Here is a 21,771-nt window from a genome sequence, read left to right as displayed (position 1 = left end):
GACACACTGAGAAACTACTAAGCACCAATTACTATGTTTAAGATTAAAAACAATACAATACCAATTACTGGCAAAGAGGTGGAACAACTGAAACTTCCATAAACTGATGGGAATATAAAATGGTACAACCACTTTGGAAAACACTTTGATGGTTTCTTTTCATTTTTGATTTGAAGTTTGACTTTAAAATAATTTCCAACTTATACAAAAGTTTCCAGAGTCATTTGAAGAGCTCTCATATATCCTTCACCTAAATTCTCCAATGTTCAACATTCCACATTTGATTTAGCATCATCTCTCTTCTTTTTCCTGAATCATTCGGGAGCTAACTGCATATTTAATACATCACTGCCCCCTTAATGCTGCATTGGAAATTTCCTAAGAAGGAAGACACTATTCTACATGTCAACAGTACAACAAAGTCAGAAAATCAACAGTGGTATAATACTGCCATCTAATCCACAGACTCCTTTCAAATTTTGCTGTTTGTTTTAATTATATCTTTTATAGGTCCAGCATCCAGTTAGATTCTAATTTTATACAATGGAAATATTTGAACATAGATTAGGTATTAAATGATGTTAAGAAATTGTTAATTTTTTTTAAGAGACAACATCTTACTCTGTTGCCGAGATTGGAGCACAGTGGTGCAGTCATAGCTCACTGCAGCCTTGGACTCCTGGGCTAAAGCCATCCTCCCACACAGCCTCCTGTGTAACTGGGACTACATGTCACCTTGTCCAGCTGGTTTTTTATTTTATTTTTTGTAGAGATGGGGCCTCACTATGTTGCCCAGGCTGGTCTCAAACTCCTGGCCTCAAGTGATCCTCCACCTTGTGCTGGGATTACAGGTGTGAGCCACTGTACCTGGCCAAATGGTTACATGTTTAGGGCATAAGGTTAGTCGTATGTTATGTTGGTTCCTTTTCTAGTTAGAGATATATACTTACGTATTTGTTTTTTAAAATTATATGATTGAGATTAAGCAAACACTCCTGAGGGATGGAGAGAAGAGATGAAATAAGATTGACAAAATATCTATAGTTGTTGAAGCTGGATGATGAGTACAGAGGAGTTTACTTCTATGTATGTTTGACATTTTCATAAATATAGGTTTAAATTTTTTTAAAAAAGAGACTAATAGAGAAATTGAATAATTTTAAGGATTAGAGTACAATGGCCATATTTGCAATTTAGAAACATTACTCTGGCTGCAATAGAAAGAATAGCTTAACGTGGCACAAGAATGAAGACAGTGACTAATTAAGAGAGCTATTGAAGTAACCCAGGGAATTGGTGACAGTAGGCTGAACTAAGTTAGTGGCAATGGGTTAGAGTGTAGTGGATGGACAGAAGAAGTGGTGACTATTTGGATGTGAGTTGAGAGAAAGGGAATTCAGAATCCCACTCAGTTGGCTGGTGCCATCTGCCTAGTCAGAGATCACTGGAGAAGGAACGGTCTCCAGCAGAGGGAAGATGATGATTTAAATTGGCCTTGGGTCAAGGTAGTGCAGTTATCTGGCCAGAACTGAGTGGATAAATGGCAGCAAGGTATTTAAACAATTATTATTTAGTGAACGGTAGAGGAGTAAGCAAGGTAGACAGAAGAAACATGTCACTTAAACCTAACTTGGGTTAGCACAATAGGATTATTCTAAATGGACGTGCAGCATTAGTAAGTTACTGAAGATGAAATGCAATAACAATGTCTGGGTAGACAGGTTATTTTATAAACTTGAAAAACGACGACTTGAGGCAGGATATAACACAAAGACTCCCTAAATTCACATTGAGTGAACTGGGAAAGGAACATAATTCTCTTCATGGGAAGGTAGCTCACAAAGATGCCTGAGTGGAAAGAGTTTTCAGTGGAATTTTCAAGGTGATACTGGATATCCCCAAAGCTGTGGAATGTAGGGACAGAGAACATACGTGGGAGTGTTGAATCTGTGGTTAAGAAAGTAAGTTTGGGGGTACTAAAGTGGAGGAAGGAGAGTGGGGGGGCGGTCACAATTTTTACTCCCAGTAGTCTTGTTCTGAGGAGGTTCAAGGTGAAACTAGAAGTGACTTCAGAACTCATCGACATCTGCCCTTTAAAAGTTTCCTGGCCGGGCGCGGTGGCTCATGCCCGTAATCCCAGCACTTTGGGAGGCCAAGGAGAGCGGATCACAAGGTCAGGAGATCGAGAACATCTTGGCCAACATGGTGAAACACCGTCTCTACGAAAAATACAAAAATTAGCCGGGCGTGGTGGTGTGCGCCTGTAGTCCCAGCTACTCTGGAGGCTGAGGCGGGAGAATCGCTTGAACCCGGGAGGCGGAGGCTGCAGTGAGCCAAGATCGCGCCATTGCACTCCCGCCTGGGAAACAAGAGCCGAAACTCCGCCAAAAAAAAATGCCAGGGTGGAGAAGTTCCAGCAAGCACTTCTGTTAAAGATACTTGTTTCGTGAAAACTATACAATGTGGCGTTTTCATTCCTATCTGTGTGATTCATTTCTTACTTTCGTGGAGTTCCTTTGCTCCCCTTCCCCCAGCAGGATGTGGACAAAGCTGTCCTGCGGCCCTCTTCCTTCGCCTGGGTTTCTGGAGCCTCCAGAGCTGGCTCCCGACGCGCAGCTCCGCCCACGACCCTTCCCCCTAGCCTGGCCCCGCCCGGCGGCGTCGAGCCCCGCCCACGAGTCCTTCTCCCGCGCGGAGTCTCGCCCACAGCTAGACCCCGGCGCGGAACCCCGCCCACGAGCCCGTTTCCAGCGCGGAGCCCCGCCCACAGCCTGTCCCCAGCGCGGAGCTCCGCCCTGCAGGCTGCCGGGGGCCCACCGCCGCCCCGGCAAGGCCGCCCCGCCTTGGGCGCAGCGCTGCCATGGCTGGGGGCCGTGGGGCCCCCGGGCGCGGCCGGGACGAGCCTCCGGAGAGCTACCCGCAAAGACAGGACCACGAACTACAGGCCCTGGAGGCCATCTACGGCGCGGACTTCCAAGACCTGCGGCCGGACGCTTGCGGACCGGTAGGAACGTGGCTTGTCAGGCCCAGGCTGGTGTGCTCTGGCCTCCCCCGGCCCTGGGCCAAAGCCCAGACACTTCCAGATAGGGCCGCCGCTTTAAGATCCTGCAGTCTTTCATCCCTCAGGTTCCACCCATGCTCACTTTTAGTTCTTGCACCTGCAGCTGGTCTCCAGAACCCCACCTAGGCCGAATTCTTCCACAGCCATTTCCCCATGATTTCCCCAGAGGAATTCCCCGGGATTCTTCTCTCTTACCTGGCACTGCTTCTTATTCCTGCCTACATCCCGTAACATCCCTTCCAACCTTGTCCTTTTTCTCCCCCCGAAAGCCCTCGCGGATGATACAACAGCACATTCATGCGCACCCGTTGCTACTTTGTTCTGAGAACCCTTTTTAGGCGCTCGCACAGGCCTTAAAGTCCTCAATCAAAATTCTCGTTTCATCCATGCATTCAAATCTGCATGCCGCATAATTCCCGCTATACTTCCCAGGTATCCTCACTGTGTTTTCCGATACGGAGGAACTTTGCATACGTTTGCACCTTCCTCTAAGACATTTAGCTCAGAAGAATATAGCACACATTCATCTTAGCTGTAGTGGAGAGAGGGTTCTAGACTGAGTCTAGAGCAGGAGTGTCCAATCTTTTGGCTTCCCCGGGCCACAAAAAATACACTAACACTAACGATAGCTGATCATCTAAAAAAAATCGCAAAAAACCCTCAATGTTTTAAGAAAGTTGACAAATGTGTGTTGGGCCACATTCAACGCCATACAGGGCTGCATGCGGCCTATGGGCCTCGGGTTGAACCAGCTTGCTTTAAACTTTTTAAAATGGTATTTTGTTTAAAATATTATTTTGCCTTTAAAATATTATTTTGCGTTTTTGTCTGGAAATTAAGGCACATTATAAATTATTTATACTGACAGTTTTTTCCCCATCCTTGAAGACTTGATCTACCAAACTGTTTCTGAATGTTATCATATTATAATTTAAAACATACTTCTAACTTCATCTGCTTTTTTTTTTTTTTTTTGAGACAGGGTCTTGCTCTGTCACCCAGGCGGGAGTGCAGGAGCATGATCACGGCTCACTGCAGCCTATTCTCAGGCAGTCCTTCTGCCTCAGCCTGTCAAGTAGCTGGGACTACAGGCACATGCCACTACACCTGGTTAATTTTTTAAATTTTTTATTGAGACAGAGTCTTGCTCTGTTGCCAGGGCTGGTATCAAGTTCCTGAGCTCATACAATCCTCTCACCTTGGCCTCTGAAAGTGCTGGGATTACAGGCGTGAGCCACCGCGCCTGGCCTCTTCATCTGCTTTTAACTCTGGCATTTCACAACATCTGCTTTATCTACACATCCAGGATTTCCTCAAGAAATACCATCTGCTGGAGCTATCAGGGCAAAATATTCTCCCTCAAGCTCAGGGTTCTTCTTCCTTCATGAAATTTGTTTTAGGCGTTAGGAATACAGCTGTGGGCAAAACAGACAAAAATCCTTGCCCTCAGGGAGCTTACTTTTCTAATGCTTAATATGAAGTTATTTGTAACCTGAAATAGTAAAAGTATAAATATTCCTCTTAACATGACAGAGAAGTTGGTGATTGGGCAACTTCCATGTTCCCAAACATTGAGAATCAGGAAGTAGGCCCAACAGGCAGCCAAAATAGGTGTCTCGAAGTGTACACCAGACTCAACACAAAGTCCCTAAGGCTTCGTTCTGAACCAGTTTGTTTACTTTATACAAGCTTAGTTGTCTGCTCCTAGGGCTGCAGAAAAATGGAAGAAAAAAAGCAACTTCTTTTAGGTTGGGATATTGGTAACCCCAAGAATTTATAGCTGGTGGCTTTCATAACAAGATGGAAGACTAGACAAACCAAAGCAAAAACTATAGCAGACAGACAGAAGAATTTAAATAGCTGTCTGTGGCCTGTTGTACATAGGGCAAATGGCCTCAACACATTCATAGGCCTGGCAGGCAAGTAATTGATGGTCTCAAGGATGAATCAGAGTTTAGTCATTCGACAAGCACTTATTATCACCTGCTATTTGCCAGGGAAAAGTGATGCAGGTCCGAAATCCTTTATCCATAACTCTTTATTGAGAGGGAGTTTCTCTCTGTCACCCAGGCTGGAGTGCAGTGGTGCAATCTTAGCTCATTGCAACGTCTACCTCCCGGGTTCAAGCGATTCTTGTGCCTCAGCCTCCCAAGCAGCTGGGATTACAGGTGTCTGCCTCCACACCTGACTAATTTTTGTATTTTTAGTAGAGATGGAGTTTCATTATGTTGGCCAGGCTGGTCTCAAACTCCTGACCTCAAGTGATCCTCTCGCCTCACCTCCCGAAATGCTGGGATTACAGGTGTGAGCCACCATGCCCAGCCTTTTATCCAAAACTCTTGAGACTTGATGGGTTTCAGAACTCAGAAGTACTTCTTTTCACGTTTATGTGTGCACATTACACACGTTACCTAATACCTTCCTCAGTGTATGGGGCAGCATCGAAAATCAAACACAATGAAACACAGAAATACTCAAATTTCACACTGAAGAGATAAACACTATTACTAACCTCATGTTAGTCCAGGCTAAATTTACTGCCAATAAATTCAGGTTAGATTTTTTTTCCAACTTCTTTTAGTGGGGATGTGTTGTCATATAAATTTCAGTTTAGTAGCGTATGTATATCATTTATAAATAACATTTTGAGGTGCATGCTAAAAACTTTTGCGTTTGTAAAAAGTTTGGATACTGCCAGTTTAAAGTATCTATAATTTATAGATAGTTACAAATTGCTACCTTATTTTGGCTAGCTTTCCACAACAGGAAAAGGTCTGCTCATTTGTAATTGGATAGCTTTTGGAAACATCCCTCCAAAAAACTTGCTTCAATCCCTGGATTCCACCAGTAGTGTATGGTGGTGTTTTTTTCCTTTATCTTCAACAATACTGTATGTGTTAGACTTTTTCATCTTTGCCAGATAAAGGAAACATATCTCATTTTCATTTTTATTTATTTATAAATTATCTAGAACACCTTTGTTTACAAACCGTTGATTTTTCTTTTCCTGTGAACTGCTTATGCTCTTTGGTCTACTTTTCCACCCTGTGGTCCATTTTCTTGTTTATTTGTAAGAGCTAAATATCTTAAGAAAATTAGCATTTTGGGTCATATAATGCATATATTTTCTCCTAATCATATGCATTTGTTTATGTAATTTATGTGATTTTTAAAATGTGAATAGAGTCAAAATGACCTATTTTTTTGTGTTATGGTCCCTGTGGGTTTTTTTTTCCCCGCTCTGCTCCAATGTTACTAAAAACCAGATTCTTCAAAGTTTACTTTTAACTTGTTCATGACTTCGTTTTTAAATTTTCATCAAATAAAGATATAAGTTGTTTTTTTTTTAAGTTCTTCGTTCCATTGAAGTATGGGCCTAGGCCACCTCCCCGTGTGCATCCCTCCTCCTCCAGCTAGGCAGCTAGACAAATATAGGCAATTGAATTTGTCATTGTCTTCCACTCATTTGAAATGCCATTCCTACAAGCCCAGTGCCTGGTAAAACAAACAAAAAACTTTCAAAAATTGTTATTGAATGAAATAATTCTCAGATGTATTTTGAGTCTCTTTTTTTCCTTGTCTGGAATGATTGGTCTCTGGCTTGTCTTAGCTTCAATGCTACATCCTCAGATAGTTCTTCTTTGATAACCACATTTAATTACATACCCTCACACCCCAAGTCATTCGCTAAGGAGAGCACCACGTCATCTCTTCAACAGCACTCTCTAAACTTGCACTTAACATGTTTATGATGTTTGTTTTCCCCCACCAGACTGAAGTTCCTTGAGAGCAGGAACCATATCCGTGTTCTCACCTCTGTGGACTAAGCACAGTGCTGGACACAGAGTCAGTGCTTAACAAATGTGGGTGATGGATGTGTGGTGGGTGAATGAGTGGATGAAAGGCCTGTGGACCAAAGAGTGCTTAACCCTCCTGGGACCACATTTGCAGAATTATGCTTTATGGAAGGACCCACACATTTATCAAGGATCATTATAAAGCTGTGTAAGATGTGATCTTACAAATTTTGTTCACATAGTAGAAGAGAACAGTGTTTATTATATGGTACTCCTTGTAAGGTTCATGTTATAAATTTCTGTTAGCATTTAGTGTTGCTAAGTACTTTGCTTCCCTGAAATAATTTTAAGGTTTTTCTCTTTTCTGGTGATACCACGTTTCTCTTTTTGCCCCGCCTGCCAGGACATTCAGAGAAAAAAATCAAGGCTCAATCCCAGCAACTTAGGATGGCCTAATAAAAGAGTGGCTTATGGGAGGAGACAGGGTTTGGAGTCAAGGCGGGTTTGAATCCCAGCTCTGTCCCTGTGTATCTGTGGGCAAGAATGTAAAACTCCCTGAACCTGAGCTTCTGTCTCTGTAAAATGGAGATGGCACCTGCCTTGCAAAGTTGGTAAGGTGCCTGGGCCATGGGAGTGCTCAGCCATTATTTTTTCTCTCAAGACTCCCCTTTTTCATTATATACATAGAATATCAACTACTTCAAATCCACTTTGGAAAAAGGGTATATAACTTGAAGAACAAGGGTATTTGGTGATTTGATGAAAAGCAGTTGATTGAAAACATGCAGTTCTGTCCTGTCAAGGGTTTTCATTTGTTAATATCTCAGTATTTAGATCTCAATTCAAATCTCCCCTGCTCACAGAGTCCTTCCCTAACCCCCTGTCTAGATACCTTCTCCTTGCCCACCACTATGTCCCTCTACTCTGCTTTGTTTTCTTTACAGCACTCATCACTATTTGAAATCACTTGTCTTCTAGTTTGTATCAGCTGGTTGGGACTGTGTCTGTCTCAATTTACCTCTGCACTCCCAGCCTCCCGGAGAGCACCCAGACGTAATAACTCAGTAACATCTGAATGAATGGAAGCTGAGTGGAACATTTTGGTTCGTTCCTTAGATGACTTAAAAAAGGAAAATGCATTTTCTCTGGCTCAGGTTTTGTTTTTAAATCATGCTTTTGGAAAGTATGCCAGATTGTCTATGTAAAATGTAATTGCAAATATTTTTAAAGTAGAACTTTTGATCTAAAATGATCATTATCTTAATCATTAATGATTGGCTCTACAGCTATGAAAAAAAGTTTTTGTTTTTCCTCTTTTAGGTCAAAGAGTCCCCTGAAATCAATTTAGTTTTGTACCCCCAAGGCCTAACTGGTGAAGAAGTATATGTAAAAGTGGATTTGAGGGTTAAATGCCCACCTACCTATCCAGATGTGTGAGTACATTTATAAATAACTTTGACATGGTTTCAGTTTTCTGTTTTGACAACATAGAAACAGATTGAAATTAGTAGTATTTTCTCCTTCCAGCTCCCATTCCACATAAAATTTCATTTCCTATATTTCAACAAAACTACATCAACAATAGATATTTTCATGAAACCTGTCTCATTTTAAGCCTGTTTATAGCTATAGAATTGTCACTGCAGATACTAATATTTGCCCAGTGACTATTTTACTGTCTCTGATGTGTTAACTGTTGTTTATTTATTTCTTCATAAGTTAGGAAGAGGAAAAATGTGGAAGAAAACAATAGAGGTATGGTGACTATTGAAAGCACTTACATAGTTAGAGTATGGTTGGTAGTAGAAACTCAGCAAGTCTGTGCCTGAGGTGACCTTTCGCTGTCTAGAGTGAGGGAGAGTATTTGGAGCTGTCCTGCCTGTCACTGGGGCACTGCTGGCGAGTGTCTATCTTGCAGGGCTGTACCGTGCACTGCAGGACGCTTAGCATCCCTGGCCCCCACCTACCAATGCCACGAGTGTCCTCCAGGCATTGAAACAACCAAATAACCTACATATTTCCAAATTCCCCCGAAGGCAATGTCACCTCTGGTTCAGAACGTTTAGTTAGAGATGGGATTTCACTGTGTTAGCCAGGATGGTCTTGATCTCCTGCCCTCGTGATCCACCCGCCTCGGCCTCCCAAAGTGCTGGGATTACAGGCATGAGCCACTGCACCCAGCCAGCCATCAGCCCTTAAGTATGTATATTTGGTGTAATCTTTCCCCATACATCCCACATGCAAAGGCAGGTTGGCCTGGATGGCGTTAAGTAGTTGGAATTTACTGGATGGGGAACCAGTGAAGGTTTCTGAGAAGGAAAGGGACAAATAAAAGGAAACTCTGCTTTACACGTGGGTGGTACATTTATGGAATTTATTATCCTAAGAAGTGATAGGGAGGATATGAAAAGACAGATAGGTCAAAATTGAGCTCCTTGAAGTCAGTAACCGTTCTTAGCCCCCAAAACTACTGAGAGTATTATAGTAGGTATACTATACATACTATAAAAATATTAATGAGGCATTAATGAAAAAAGATAATTAAAAATTTATGAAAGGAAATTAAGATAGTGCCTTTTTAGGTTTTTTTTTTTTTTTCCTGACACCAAATACATTATGCCTTTTCTGGTACCATGTGGGTGTCCAATAGTTCACTTCAATTCTGACACTATCTGTAGTTAGCATAGACCCCACAGATTAAGGACTCAGTTCCACAAGATTGCCTCCATTTCTGATGCTAGTTGCAGATCCCAATACTTCTGACCATTTATAGCCAGTATTTATAAATGGCTGTAAATTTGGGGGTTTCCACTGCCCCCTCCTAAGTTGCGATAATTGCTAGAATGCGTCACAGAACTCAGTTTCTGTGAGTTACATTTACCAGTTTGTCGTAAAGGACACGGCTGCGGAATAGCCACATGGAAGAATTATGAAGGGTAAGGTGTGTGGGAAGCGGCAAAGAGCTTCCACACCCTCTCCAGGCGTGGCACTCTCCCAGGACCTCCCTGTGTTCTTCAACCAAGAATCTCCCTGAACCCTGTCGTTTAGGGGTTTTTATGGAGGTTTCATTATATAGAGATGATTGATTAATTAAATCTTTGGCCACTGGTGATTGAACTTATCTTTAGCCCTCTACCCCTCCCCAAAGATCTGGGATGGGATTGAAATTTCTCACACTGTAATCAAGGCTTAGTTTTTCTGGTGACCAGTCCTAATCCTGAAGCTATCCAGGTACTGACCAGAGTTACCTCATGAGCACTCACTCCAGTATGGTTGGAAGGGATTTGTTATGAAAAACATAAGATGCTCCTCTCACCCCTGTTGCTCAGGAAATTCCAAGGGTAATAGGATCTCTGTGCCAGGAACAGGGATCAAAGACCAAATATATAATTTTTTATTATACCATAGCCTCAAGAATTTGAAGTGTTTATTCTTGAAAAATCAAAATAAAGAAAAAGTTGTATGGGCTATAATGTTACACATATATAAGTGCTAAAATATTAATTATAGCATTATTTGTGAAAGTAAAGCAATTGGAAGCAGTCTAAATGTCAGACACTAGAGCGAGGTTTCTTCACCTTGGCAATACTGACATGTGGGCAGTTGTTGTGGGGGCCGTCCTGGGCTTCGTGGGATATTTAGTAGCATCCCTGACCTCTGTCTGCTAGATGTTGGGAGTACATTTCTCCCCAAGTTGTGACAACCAAAAAGAGTCTCTAGATGTTGACAGATATCCCCTGAGGCCAAAATCACCCCTGCTTAAGAATCATGGCACTAGATAATTATTCAGGTAAATCTTAATGTGTCCAGTTGATAAAAATGTTATGGGATGATTGTTTTTAACATTGAAATGCTGATAAAAAGTTAAAAAGCAAACATTATAATATCAGCTATGTAAACTATGAATTATATGGCAAGGAAATAAAGAGAACATTAGAATTTTCTTTGAAGTTTAGCATCATTGATGAATTTTTCACCGTTCTGTTATCATTGCTATATAATGATTACTTATTTTTTAAATTATGACAAAAAGCTTAATTTGGGGTAATATTCTTTTTTTTTTTTTTTTTTTTTTTTTTGAGAGGGAGTCTTGCTCTGTCACCCGGGCTGGAGTGCAGTGGCCGGATCTCAGCTCACTGCAAGCTCCACCTCCCGGGTTTACGCCATTCTCCTGCCTCAGCCTCCCAAGTAGCTGGGACTACAGGCGCCCGCCACCTCGCCCGGCTAGTTTTTTGTATTTTTTAGTAGAGACAGGGTTTCACCATGTTAGCCAGGATGGTCTCGATCTCCTGACTTCGTGATCCGCCCGTCTGGGCCTCCCAAAGTGCTGGGATTACAGGCTTGAGCCACCGCGCCCGGCCCGGGGTAATATTCTTATACTTTTGAATATGGTTCAGGAAAACATTGCTTTTCTGCAGAATAGTCCTTGATACCACTGTGAAAGGAGACTCCCAGGTTAGATTCTGGAATTCTGGAAATTTCAGCCCCATCCCAGACCTTTGGGGAGGAATTCTGGAAATCTAAATTCTGGAAATTTCAGCCCCATCCCAGTTCTTTGGGGAGGGAGGAATCTAACCCCGGATTCCATACATAGACTGAGGACTGTATGGTTGGTTTTTCTATTCTTTCCCTCATATAAACTACTTTCTGTCAGGTTTCTATCTATAGAAATAGATAATGATCATAGCACCCTGTCATACTGAAGCATTGAGAGAATGCATAGATAAGTGCATACTCAAGACTTAAAGGGTGAAATGCCATGAATTACTCAGAAACGCTTGGTAAAAAGTGATGAGTCATCATCTCTTCAGTTAAAATTAAATTACTCATATTTAATCTCAGAGAGTTGTTATTGGGTATTTATTGGTTGGGAGTGAAATGAAATCCGAGGGCTGGTTGTATAATTTCCTTGAGTTGAAAATGTTGACTTAGATGAGCTCTAGGCAGAGTTGCAGAGAGTGTGCATGACTAGATGTATTTATACACAGGAAGTGAGCATTTCCACCTTGTTTCGATCAGAATGAGTGATTGGGATGCAGCAGTGTGTTGTGAGAATACTAGAGGGATCACCAGGGCTCCGTCTTACCTATTTATTCTTGTTCTGCTTTACACTAGAGCACACCTGAGTGCAGAGCACTTGGCCTTGCCAGTGAGCTGTCAGAGCTAGGTTAATTCACATCGGCTGCAAGCTAGGGTAGAGAATTACCATACAGAGGAGCGCATGGTTAAGTTACTAGGCTAGAGTCAGCCACAGAACTGGAATGATTTTGTTTGTTTGTTTTTTAAGCGAAGAACTCAGAGTTAGGGATCCAGGGCAAATCATAGGAAATAAATAGTAATTGATGTTGGGAAATTTTAATCAGATTGTAAAGCTGAAATTAGATACAGGGGTCAAGTAAGTCTGACAGCTCAGATAGAAGGCTTTGGCCAGTCCACTTCTTCCCTGTAGGATGCAGGTGACTCCACTGTGTCAACTGGAGTTACAGGGATATGTTGAAGTCCCTTTGAGATTAAGGACCTCAGGCCCAGAGTGCTTTCAGTTTAGCAAATATTGATGCAAACAGGCTATACTTTCTGGAGTAACTCTTTTTTTTTTTTGCCTTTTCCAGAGTTCCTGAAATAGAGTTAAAAAATGCCAAAGGTCTATCAAATGAAAGTGTTAATTTGTTAAAATCTCGCCTAGAAGAACTGGCCAAGAAACACTGTGGGGAGGTAAGATTTGTTAAACTGGAATTAAAAGAAGACAGTAAACTTCCCCATTGCACCTCAAATCCAATTTTGAGTAGCATGTTTTGTGTTTTATTGGTTCTACAAAAGGGAACATTGTGATTTTTATTTATTTAATAGGATTAATGAAATGTGTAGTCTATAGATGGTACTGTTGATGCTGAAGAGTGTTTCCGAAAACCTTCAGAAACATGGGCCCCATCCCATGTCAGGGATGGTGGCTCACACTTGTAATTCCAGCGCTTTGGAAAGCTGAAGTGGGAGGATCACTTGAGCCCAGAAGTTTGAGGCCAACCTGAGCAAAATGACGAGCACTTGTCTCTAAAAAATTTACTGAGTGTGGTGGTGTATCCTGATAGTGCAAGCGACTCAGGAGGCTGAGGTGGGAGAATTGCGTGAGCCCAGGAGTTTGAGGTTACAGTGAGCTATGATCACACCCCTTTACTCCAGCCTGGGCCATAGGGCAAGATCCTGTCTCTTAAAGATAAAAAAAGAAGAATTTTTCTGAAAACAGTTGATGTGAACCCAGCCATACTTTTTGTACACTTTGGATCTGGCATCATGACTTGATCTTGACTTGAACCTTTTTGTTGGAAAAATGTGGCAGACAAGCAATTTCTGACTGCCTCTCCCCTTTGCATATCAGAGGAATTTGTTGTTTTCTTTCTCAATAATTAGCGACACACTCTACTCTTTCAATGTCTGTCATATACCTGAGCATTTACACTGAGTTCAGTCCTCATTCTTTTTTAATCTTCTGAACATTAGGATCTACATATGAGTTCTCTCTTGGGTGGCACAACTCTCTCTGGAAGGCAAGACTAAGTGTCTTCTGGAGGCAGAGTATGGCTGTGCTTTCCTTAGGCCAGACCAGTTCCCTCGAAGTATAACGCTTGTTTGCCTCACTTTTGTATAAAATCACTCAGTGCTTTTACCTGGCAGCTCATGCTTAACGATCCCTTTATGTGAAAGCTGAGAAGAGGTCCCCTTGGCTTCTATGTCTGTTTCAGACTTTTATTAGAGATAACGAATGGTAACAGTCACCTCCCAGAAAGTAACTGGACAGATTTTTACTTGCTTTTCATAACACAATGAGTCATAGTACAATCCATGGACTGCCTTTTAGCTGTAAAAATAGTGTCCATTGAAGTTGCTGCTTCCAAGAACTTCAGTGATTGATGAGATATAGAAAGTGAGTGTAGAACAGCCTGGATAAAAAACTAGGCCTTGGGAATGATTCCAAAGTTCTTTCTAGTATACGGGACTCCAGTGTCTAACTGAAAAATAATATGAAGTTATATGGAAAATTCAACTACAGAGAAACTTCTGGTTTCCTGGATTTTTGATTGTGTTTAATTTTTTTTTTTTTTTTTTGAGAGACAAAGTCTCACCGTCTTGCCCAGGCTGGTCCCAAACTCCTGGCTCAAGCAATCCTCCTACCTCGGCCTCCCAAAGTGCTAGGATTACAGGCCCAAGCCACCACACCCAGCCTGATTTAAATTTTTATTTTGAGATAATTATATATTTATATATACCTCTTACCCAGTTTGCCCCAACAATAACAGTGTGCTGCACTGTAGTACAATGTCATAAACAGGATATTGACATTGATACAATCAAGATACAGAATATTGTTCTCACCACAAGGATCTCTCATGGTGCCCTTCTGCAGCCACCCCCTAAACTCTACCCTCTCCACATCTGCATTGTTCCTTGGGTCCTAAGGCCCTAGCCAGTTTTCCTTTTACTCTTTACCTTTCAGGGTCATCTTACTCTTGTTTTATTTGTCATGTCCGGGGTTTTTTAGTTGTATTTGGTAGAAGGAATAGGAAAAAGTAGGTATACGCCAGCTTCCCAGAAGTGGAAGTCCTGATTTGTGATTTTTAATATTTACTATGTTCCCAGTAACTAGTAAGAGTCCCATGCCTTTCCTGCCTGTTCCACTACAGCTGCCTTTTGTGAAGGGAACATGTCCTGATTATTAAAAGAGGCAGAAACTGTTAAAGACATAGTAGTTTTGTACACCAATGTTTATAGCAGCATTATTCACAAGAACGAAAAGGTGGAAACAACCTGGGTCCATTGACAGGGGAATGGATAAACAAAATGTGGTATGTACATGTAAGGGAATATTATTCAACCTTAATAAGGAAGGAGGTTCTGACACATGCTACGAAATGAAGGAATCTTGAGGACATTATGCTAAGTGAAAGAAGCTGGTAACAAAAAGGCAAATACTATATGCTTCCACTTACACGAGGTACCTTGAGTGGTTGAGTTCACAGAGGCAGAAAGTAGAACAGTGGTTGCTAGGAGCTATGGGGAGGAGAGAATGGACAGTTATTTAATGAGTACAGTTTGAGAAGAAGAAAAAGTTCTGGAAATGGATGATGGAGATGGTTGTACAACAATGTGAATGTACTTAATGCTACTGAACATATATTTAATGGTTAAAATAGTAAATATGCTGTGTACATTTTGCCACAATTTAAAAAACACAGGCGTACCTCTAATTGTGCTTTACTTTATTACATTTCACAGATTATTGTGTTTTTTACAAATGGAAGATCTGTGGCAACCCCGCATTGAGCAAGTCTATCAGTGTCATTTTTCCAAACAGATGTGCTCACTTCATGTCTCGGTGTCACATTTTGGTAGTTTTCACAATGTTTCAACTTTTTCATTATTATTATATTTGTTTTGATGATCTGTTATCCATGACCTCTGATGTTACTATTGTAATCGTTTTGGGGCACCATAGACTCTGCCCATGTAGACAGCAAAGTTATTTGATCAATGTTGTGTGTGTTCTAACTACTGACCAGCCATTCCCCTCTCTCCCTCCCTCTCTTCTTGGGCCTCCCTATTCCCTGAGACACAGAAATATTGATATTAGCCCAATTAATAACCATACAATAGCCTTAAATGTTCAAATAAAAGGAAGAGTTGCATGTCTATCTTTATTTTTTTTTTTTTTGAGACGGAGTCTCGCTCTGTCACCCAGGCTGGAGTGCAGTGGCCAGATCTCAGCTCACTGCAAGCTCCGCCTCCCGGGTTCACGCCATTCTCCTGCCTCAGCCTCCGGAGTAGCTGGGACTACAGGCGCCCGCCACCTCGCCCGGCTAGTTTTTTGTATTTTTTAGTAGAGACGGGGTTTCACCATGTTAGCCAGGATGGTCTCGATCTCCTGACCTCGTGATCCGCCCGTCTCGGCCTCCCAAAGTGCTGGGATTACAGGCTTGAGCCACCGCGCCCGGCCGCATGTCTATCTTTAAATCAAAAGCTACAAATGATGAGGTTTAGTGAGGAACGCTGTTGAAAACCAAGATAGGCCAAAAGGCCTCTTACACTAAACAGTTAGCCAAGTTGTGAATGCAAAGGAAAAGTTCTTGAAGGAGAATAAAAGTGCTACTCAAGTGAACACATGAATGATAAGAAAGCAAAACAGCCTTATTGCTAATATGGAGAAAGTTTTAGTGGCCTGGAAAGAAGATCAAATTAGCCGCCACATTCCCTTATGCCAACACATAATCCGGATCAAGGCCCTAACTGTCTTCAATTCTGTGAATGCTGAGAAGAGATGAGGGAGCTGCAGAAGAAAAGTTAAAAGGTAGCAGAGCTTGGTTCCTGAGGTTTAAGGAAAGAAGCCATCTTCATAACATAAAAGTGCAAGGTGAAGCAGCATGTGGTCATGAAGAAGCTTCAGCAGGTTATCCAGAAGATCCAAGATAATTGATAAAGTTAGCTACAGATTTTCAGTGTAGATGAAACAGTCTTATATTGGAAGAAGATGCCATCTGGGATTTTCACAGCTAGAGAGGAGAAGTCAATGTGTGGCTCCAAAGCCTTATTAAAGGACAGACTGACTTTCTTGTTAGGAGCTAATACAGCTGCTGACTTTTCGAAAGTTGAGGCCGGTGCTCACTTACCATTCCCAAAGTTCTAGGACCCTTAAGAATTTTGCTAAATCTCCTTTGTCTGTGCTCTATAAATGGAAAGGCAAAGCCTGTATGATGGCACATCTGTTAAAGTAGGGTTTACTGAGTATTTTAAGACCATTGTTGAGACCTGCTGCTCATTGACAGCGCACCTAGTCACCCAAGAACTCTGATGGAGATATACAAGGAGATTATTGTTGTTTTCATGCCTGCTAACACAACATCCATTCTGCAGCCTGTGGATGAAGGAGTCATTTTGACTTTCAAGTGTTATTATTTAAGAAATACATTTTACAAACTTATAGCTGCCATAGATAGTGATTCCTTTGATCTGATGTATCTTAGCAAAGTAAATGGAAAAGCTTCTGGAAAGGATTCACCATTCCAGGTGCCATTAAATACATAATTTATGGAAAGGGGTCAAAATATCAACATGAACAGGAGTTTGGAATATGATTCTGACCCTCATGGATGACTTCCAGTTCAGTACTTCACTGGAAGAAGTAACTGTAGAAGTGGTGGAAATATCAAGAGGACTATTACTAGAATTAGAAGTGGAGCCTGAAGATGTGACTGATTTGTTGCAACCTCATGATAGAACTTTAACAGATGATTAGTTGCCTCTTACAGATGAGCAGAGAAAGTGGTTTCTTGAGCAGTTCCTGAAGATGCTGTGAACATTGTTGAAATGACAATCGAGCATTTAGAATATTTCATAAACTTTGTTTTGAAGCAGCAGCAGGATTGAGGAGGATTGACCCCAACTTTGAAAGAAGTTCAACTGTGACTCAAAGGCTATCAAACAGCATTGAATGCTACAGAGAAATCTTTCATGAAAGGAAGAGTCAATCGATGCAGCAATCTTCATTGTTGTCTTCTTTTAAGAAATTGCCGCAACCACCCCAGCCTTCACCAGCCACCACCCTGGTCAGCAGCCGTCATCAAGAGAAGACCCTCTGTTTGCAAAAAGATTATGACGTCCTGAAGGTTCAGATGATCGTTTGTATTTCTTAGCAATAAAGTATTTTTAAATTGAGGTATATACATTGATTTCTACAGACATAACGCCATTTCACACTTAATAGACTACCATATAGTATAAACATAACTTTTTTTTTTTTTTGAGACGGAGTCTCGCTCTGTCGCCCAGGCTGGAGTGCAGTGACTGGATCTCAGCTCACTGCAAGCTCTGCCTCCCGGGTTTACGCCATTCTGCTGCTACCTCAGCCTCCTGAGTAGCAGGGACTGCAGGCGCCCACCACCTCGCCCAGCTAGTGTTTTGTATTTTTTAGTAGAGACGAGGTTTCACCATGTTAGCCAGGATGGTCTCGATCTCCTGACCTTGTGATCCACCTGTCTCGTCCTCCCAAAGTGCTGGGATCACAGGCTTGAGCCACCGCGCCTGGCCAACATAACTTTTATATGCACTGGGAAACCAAAAAATTTGTGTGACTTGCTTTATTGTGACATTTGCTTTATTGAAGTGGTCTGAGACTGAACCTGCAATGTCTCCGAGGGCCGCCTGTGCTAGCGTTCATCTGAGTCATCGTCATATAATGAGATTTGAATGGACATTAAACATGGGAAGGCACTGCGCAAATCACTCTTCTTGTTTATCTAAAATTCATTTCCATTAAGTCTGAAGTACTGGAAAGTCTAAAATAGACATAATTCTAAAGAAATTTTTTTTTATTTTTAAGTAAAATAGAGCATAATTAGGTACTAAAGCATGGCATAGGGATTCATTGCGGTATGGCATTCACTGAAACTTGCCTTTTAAAACTAGGAGTCATTTAATTATTTGAATGGAAGTAAGTACTCAAAAACAGCTTGTTCTTAAGCACTTCCAATTGCTTATAATTTTTAATTTATATACAGCTCTTTGTCCTGTAAAAGTAAACCTAAGTATACTCTATTTTTTCAAATTTTTAAAGCCAAGTTTATTTTTTTATTAATTTATTCAACAAATATTTATTGTTTGTGTACCATGTGTCAAGTGCTATTCCAGCACTGGGAAAACCACGGTGAGCAAACCGCCGTGGGCTGCAGTGGGAAGGGAACAGACAGAAGGCAGTCCAATAACTGCACAACCAACCAGGCAGTTATAAGTGCCGTGAAGAAGATCAGGGTGAGGGGTCTAGAGAGTGTGACGGTGGAGTGGCTGTTCTTTACAAGGCGCTCAGGAGAGGCCTTCAAGACTTGAGCAGAGGTCTGAAGGAGGCCGGTGAGCCCTGTAGCACCAGGCAAGTAGGAGGCAAGAGCCAGTTTGGAAAGCAGTTCTTTTCATCCAGTCTTAGAAGGTTTATCAGATCGATTTGTACAGAAGACTCTAGTAAAGTAAATAGAACAGCAAAAGAAAAACCCTCCACAGCTTGGCTTCTGCCTCCTTTTTGGTTTAGAAGTGGTTTCTCTTTGACATGATAGAAATTGCCTACTTTCCCCAGCTTTCCTTAGAAGAGCTTTTCTTAGAATAACCTGCCTCTTAGACTGTAGACTAGTGTTTCTGACTCTAAAGTGAAATATATCCAGCAAATGCCACAGCTTCTGGTGTAAGAAAAAATGCATTAACATCACCCAACAGGAGCTGTGCTTTCTTTGTATTTGCTCCCCAAGAGAAAGGCAGGATACCAAATGAACTAACTTTATATTTTTGTGTACAATGACTTCTATTATTATTTACCACCCTGTTAAGTCCCTTTAGAAAAGGTTTCAAGCATATAATGAAAATAAGAATTTTTAAATTGCTTCATTGTAACTGAGAAAAGAAATATCAATGTTATGTTCCTCATCTGCAGAAGGATTGGCACTCTTTACCTCTTTGGGGTTGGGTAATCACTCAGGGAGGGGTCTCAGAAACCTTTGTTCCATTGATTTATCAACCCAAGTATGACTTGCGTCTCCTGGGGGGTAAGGGAAAGGGGCTTCCTATGTTCACATAAAGAATGTGTGAAAGGGAGACCATTTTCTTCCTCATTCTAGATGTGAATGCTTCTGTAAATGGAAATAAAGTACTTTCTAAGTATTTATCAGCCTCTTATATAAAATGGTTTCTAAGTGTTTATCAGCTTCTTATTGAAACATTACTAACAAGGAGATAATGAGGCCTTTAAATATTTGCCTCTGTACTCCCAACAGAATATTTTCAGTATGTTGCATAGACAAAGCTCTGATGTTAGCAATGAGTATTCTCTGCCCAACTCTCATTATGTAGACAGGTTTTCTAGTTGGGAAGACAGCTTTTACTTTCAGCAGTCTTAAATGTTTTATCAGATTTATTTCTAAAGAAAAATATTTTATTGGATTTATTATAGAGAAAATGCCAATAAGTTGAATAGGTCTACAAAAGAAAAGTGAAGCTTTTTATTTACCTAAGTAATGATCTGTCTTGATAGTAACACAATGCAATGGGCCCTTTAAAAGCTTTTTCCTGCTGTGATTGTCTCATGTACCAAATTCAGAATATGTCATATCGAAATGAATAATGGCCTTCTAAATGGGCCTCTGACTGCCGATTTGCTTTCCTGTTCTGTAGCCTCTCCTGTTTGGGCCTTCCCATTATTTGATCATTTGTGGTTGATTTTTACACGTTTAGGTGATGATCTTTGAACTGGCTTACCACGTGCAGTCATTTCTCAGTGAGCATAACAAGCCCCCTCCCAAGTCTTTTCACGAAGAAATGCTGGAAAGGCGGGCTCAGGAGGAGCAGCAGAGGCTGTTGGAGGCCAAACGGAAAGAAGAGCAGGAGGTGAGATGCCCTTGTCCATGTCTGTGTGCATGGCCAGCCTGGAGGATTGCAAACTACTGTAGGTTTCATCTGTCTCTGCCTACAAACTTATCTTTAAGTTTGGCCCAACCTTTGATTCAAGAAAGGTAGATACATGTGAGAGTATGAAAAACTGAGCCAGGCACGGTGGCTCACATCTGTAATCCCAGCACTTTGAGAGGCCAAGGCAGGCAGATCACGAGGTCAGGAGATCGAGACCATCTTGGCTAACACGGTGAAACCCCGTCTCTACTAAAAATACAAAAAATATTAGCCAGGCGTGGTGACGGGTGCCTGTAGTCCCAGCTACTTGGGAGGCTGAGGCAGGAGAATGGTGTGAACCTGGGATGTGGAGCTTGCAGTGAGCCAAGATCACGCCACTGCACTCCAGCCTGGGCCACAGAGCGAGACTCCATCGCAAAAAAAAAAAAATATGAGTGATTCCCTCCTGACACTTATCAATACTGCCCCTTAGAGCCCTCAGTCCAGGTCTTAAAGAAATAAAAGAGAAGAGAAAAGAAGCTGTTTAACCAAACCACCTGTAGTCTTTTGGAGCTTGTGAGGGTGTACAGGAATTCACTGTGTTTTAGAGGCTATGTTCTTCTTCCCTGTGCGAGACAAGTATCTCATGCCCAAATGAGTAGCAAAAGCCAGATAATACATTTTTTATTCAAACATTTAGATATATGTATTTTCTTTGATTTAAAGGATTTTACAAATAAGATAGTTTACATACTTATGCAAACAGAGTAAAGAAAAAATACAAATGGTTACCATTTGTATTTAAATTAAAGATAATATATACATCTAAATGGTTACCATTTGTATTTTATAAACTCCTGTTTATATCCTATGCTGACAGTCTAAAGCTTTGTTTAAATACAGGTTTGTTTAAATACAAATAGTTACCATTTGTATTTAAATCAGAGAATATATACATCAAATGGTTACCATTGGTATTTTTCTTTAATTTGTTTGCATAAGGATATAAACTCCTGTCTTATTTTTAAAATCTTTTAAATCAAAGATAATATATGCATCTAAATTTCCTTTTTGATTTTAATTTATTTTTCTAAATGTTTAAATTTTTATTTGTTTTTTCTATTTAGCGCTTTAATCAACTTATCTAGAGCTTATTTTGATTCAGGTTATAAAAAAAAGCCTACATATATTTTTCTTAGGCATTTTCCTAACACATTTATTAAGTAATAATTCTTTAAGTGATTCATAATACTTCCTTTATATGTTTAAAAATAGTTTCATGTATTTTAATATTAATAGCAAACTTGTAATAACTGCACAGAAGACACATAACATTAAAAACATGTACTTTCATGTAGGACAACTCAGTTAGAAAAGTATAGTGAGACCAGTGTGGTGTCTCACGCCTGTAATCCCAGGACTTTGGGAGGCTGAGGCAGGCGGATCACTTGAGGCCAGGAGTTCGAGACCAGCGTGGCCAACGTGGCAAAACCCTATCTCTAC

The 21,771-nt window shown here is 41.1% G+C and overlaps 1 protein-coding gene across 3 annotated transcripts in view; it reads left to right on the top strand.

The window, feature by feature from the left end:
* Positions 1-2,771: 2,771 nt before the first annotated feature.
* The window catches only part of EIF2AK4 (eukaryotic translation initiation factor 2 alpha kinase 4), a 110,371-nt gene continuing 91,371 nt past the window's right edge, over positions 2,772-21,771 (top strand). For 2 of the 3 annotated variants that reach the window (XM_023189382.2, XM_023189384.1), the window contains exons 1-4: positions 2,772-3,004; positions 8,179-8,291; positions 12,468-12,570; positions 20,116-20,268. In XM_023189382.2, the coding sequence (XP_023045150.1) occupies positions 2,861-3,004; positions 8,179-8,291; positions 12,468-12,570; positions 20,116-20,268 (513 nt within the window). In that variant the 5' untranslated portion in view covers positions 2,772-2,860. The remainder of the gene's footprint in view (positions 3,005-8,178; positions 8,292-12,467; positions 12,571-20,115; positions 20,269-21,771) is intronic. The other variant, XM_023189383.1, reaches the window with a different exon arrangement.

This window comes from Piliocolobus tephrosceles, chromosome 6 (genome assembly GCF_002776525.5).
Source record: "Piliocolobus tephrosceles isolate RC106 chromosome 6, ASM277652v3, whole genome shotgun sequence".
NCBI lineage: Eukaryota > Metazoa > Chordata > Mammalia > Primates > Cercopithecidae > Piliocolobus > Piliocolobus tephrosceles.
Note: the sequence above shows the minus strand (reverse complement) of the source record. Positions and strands in the feature narration are given on the sequence as shown.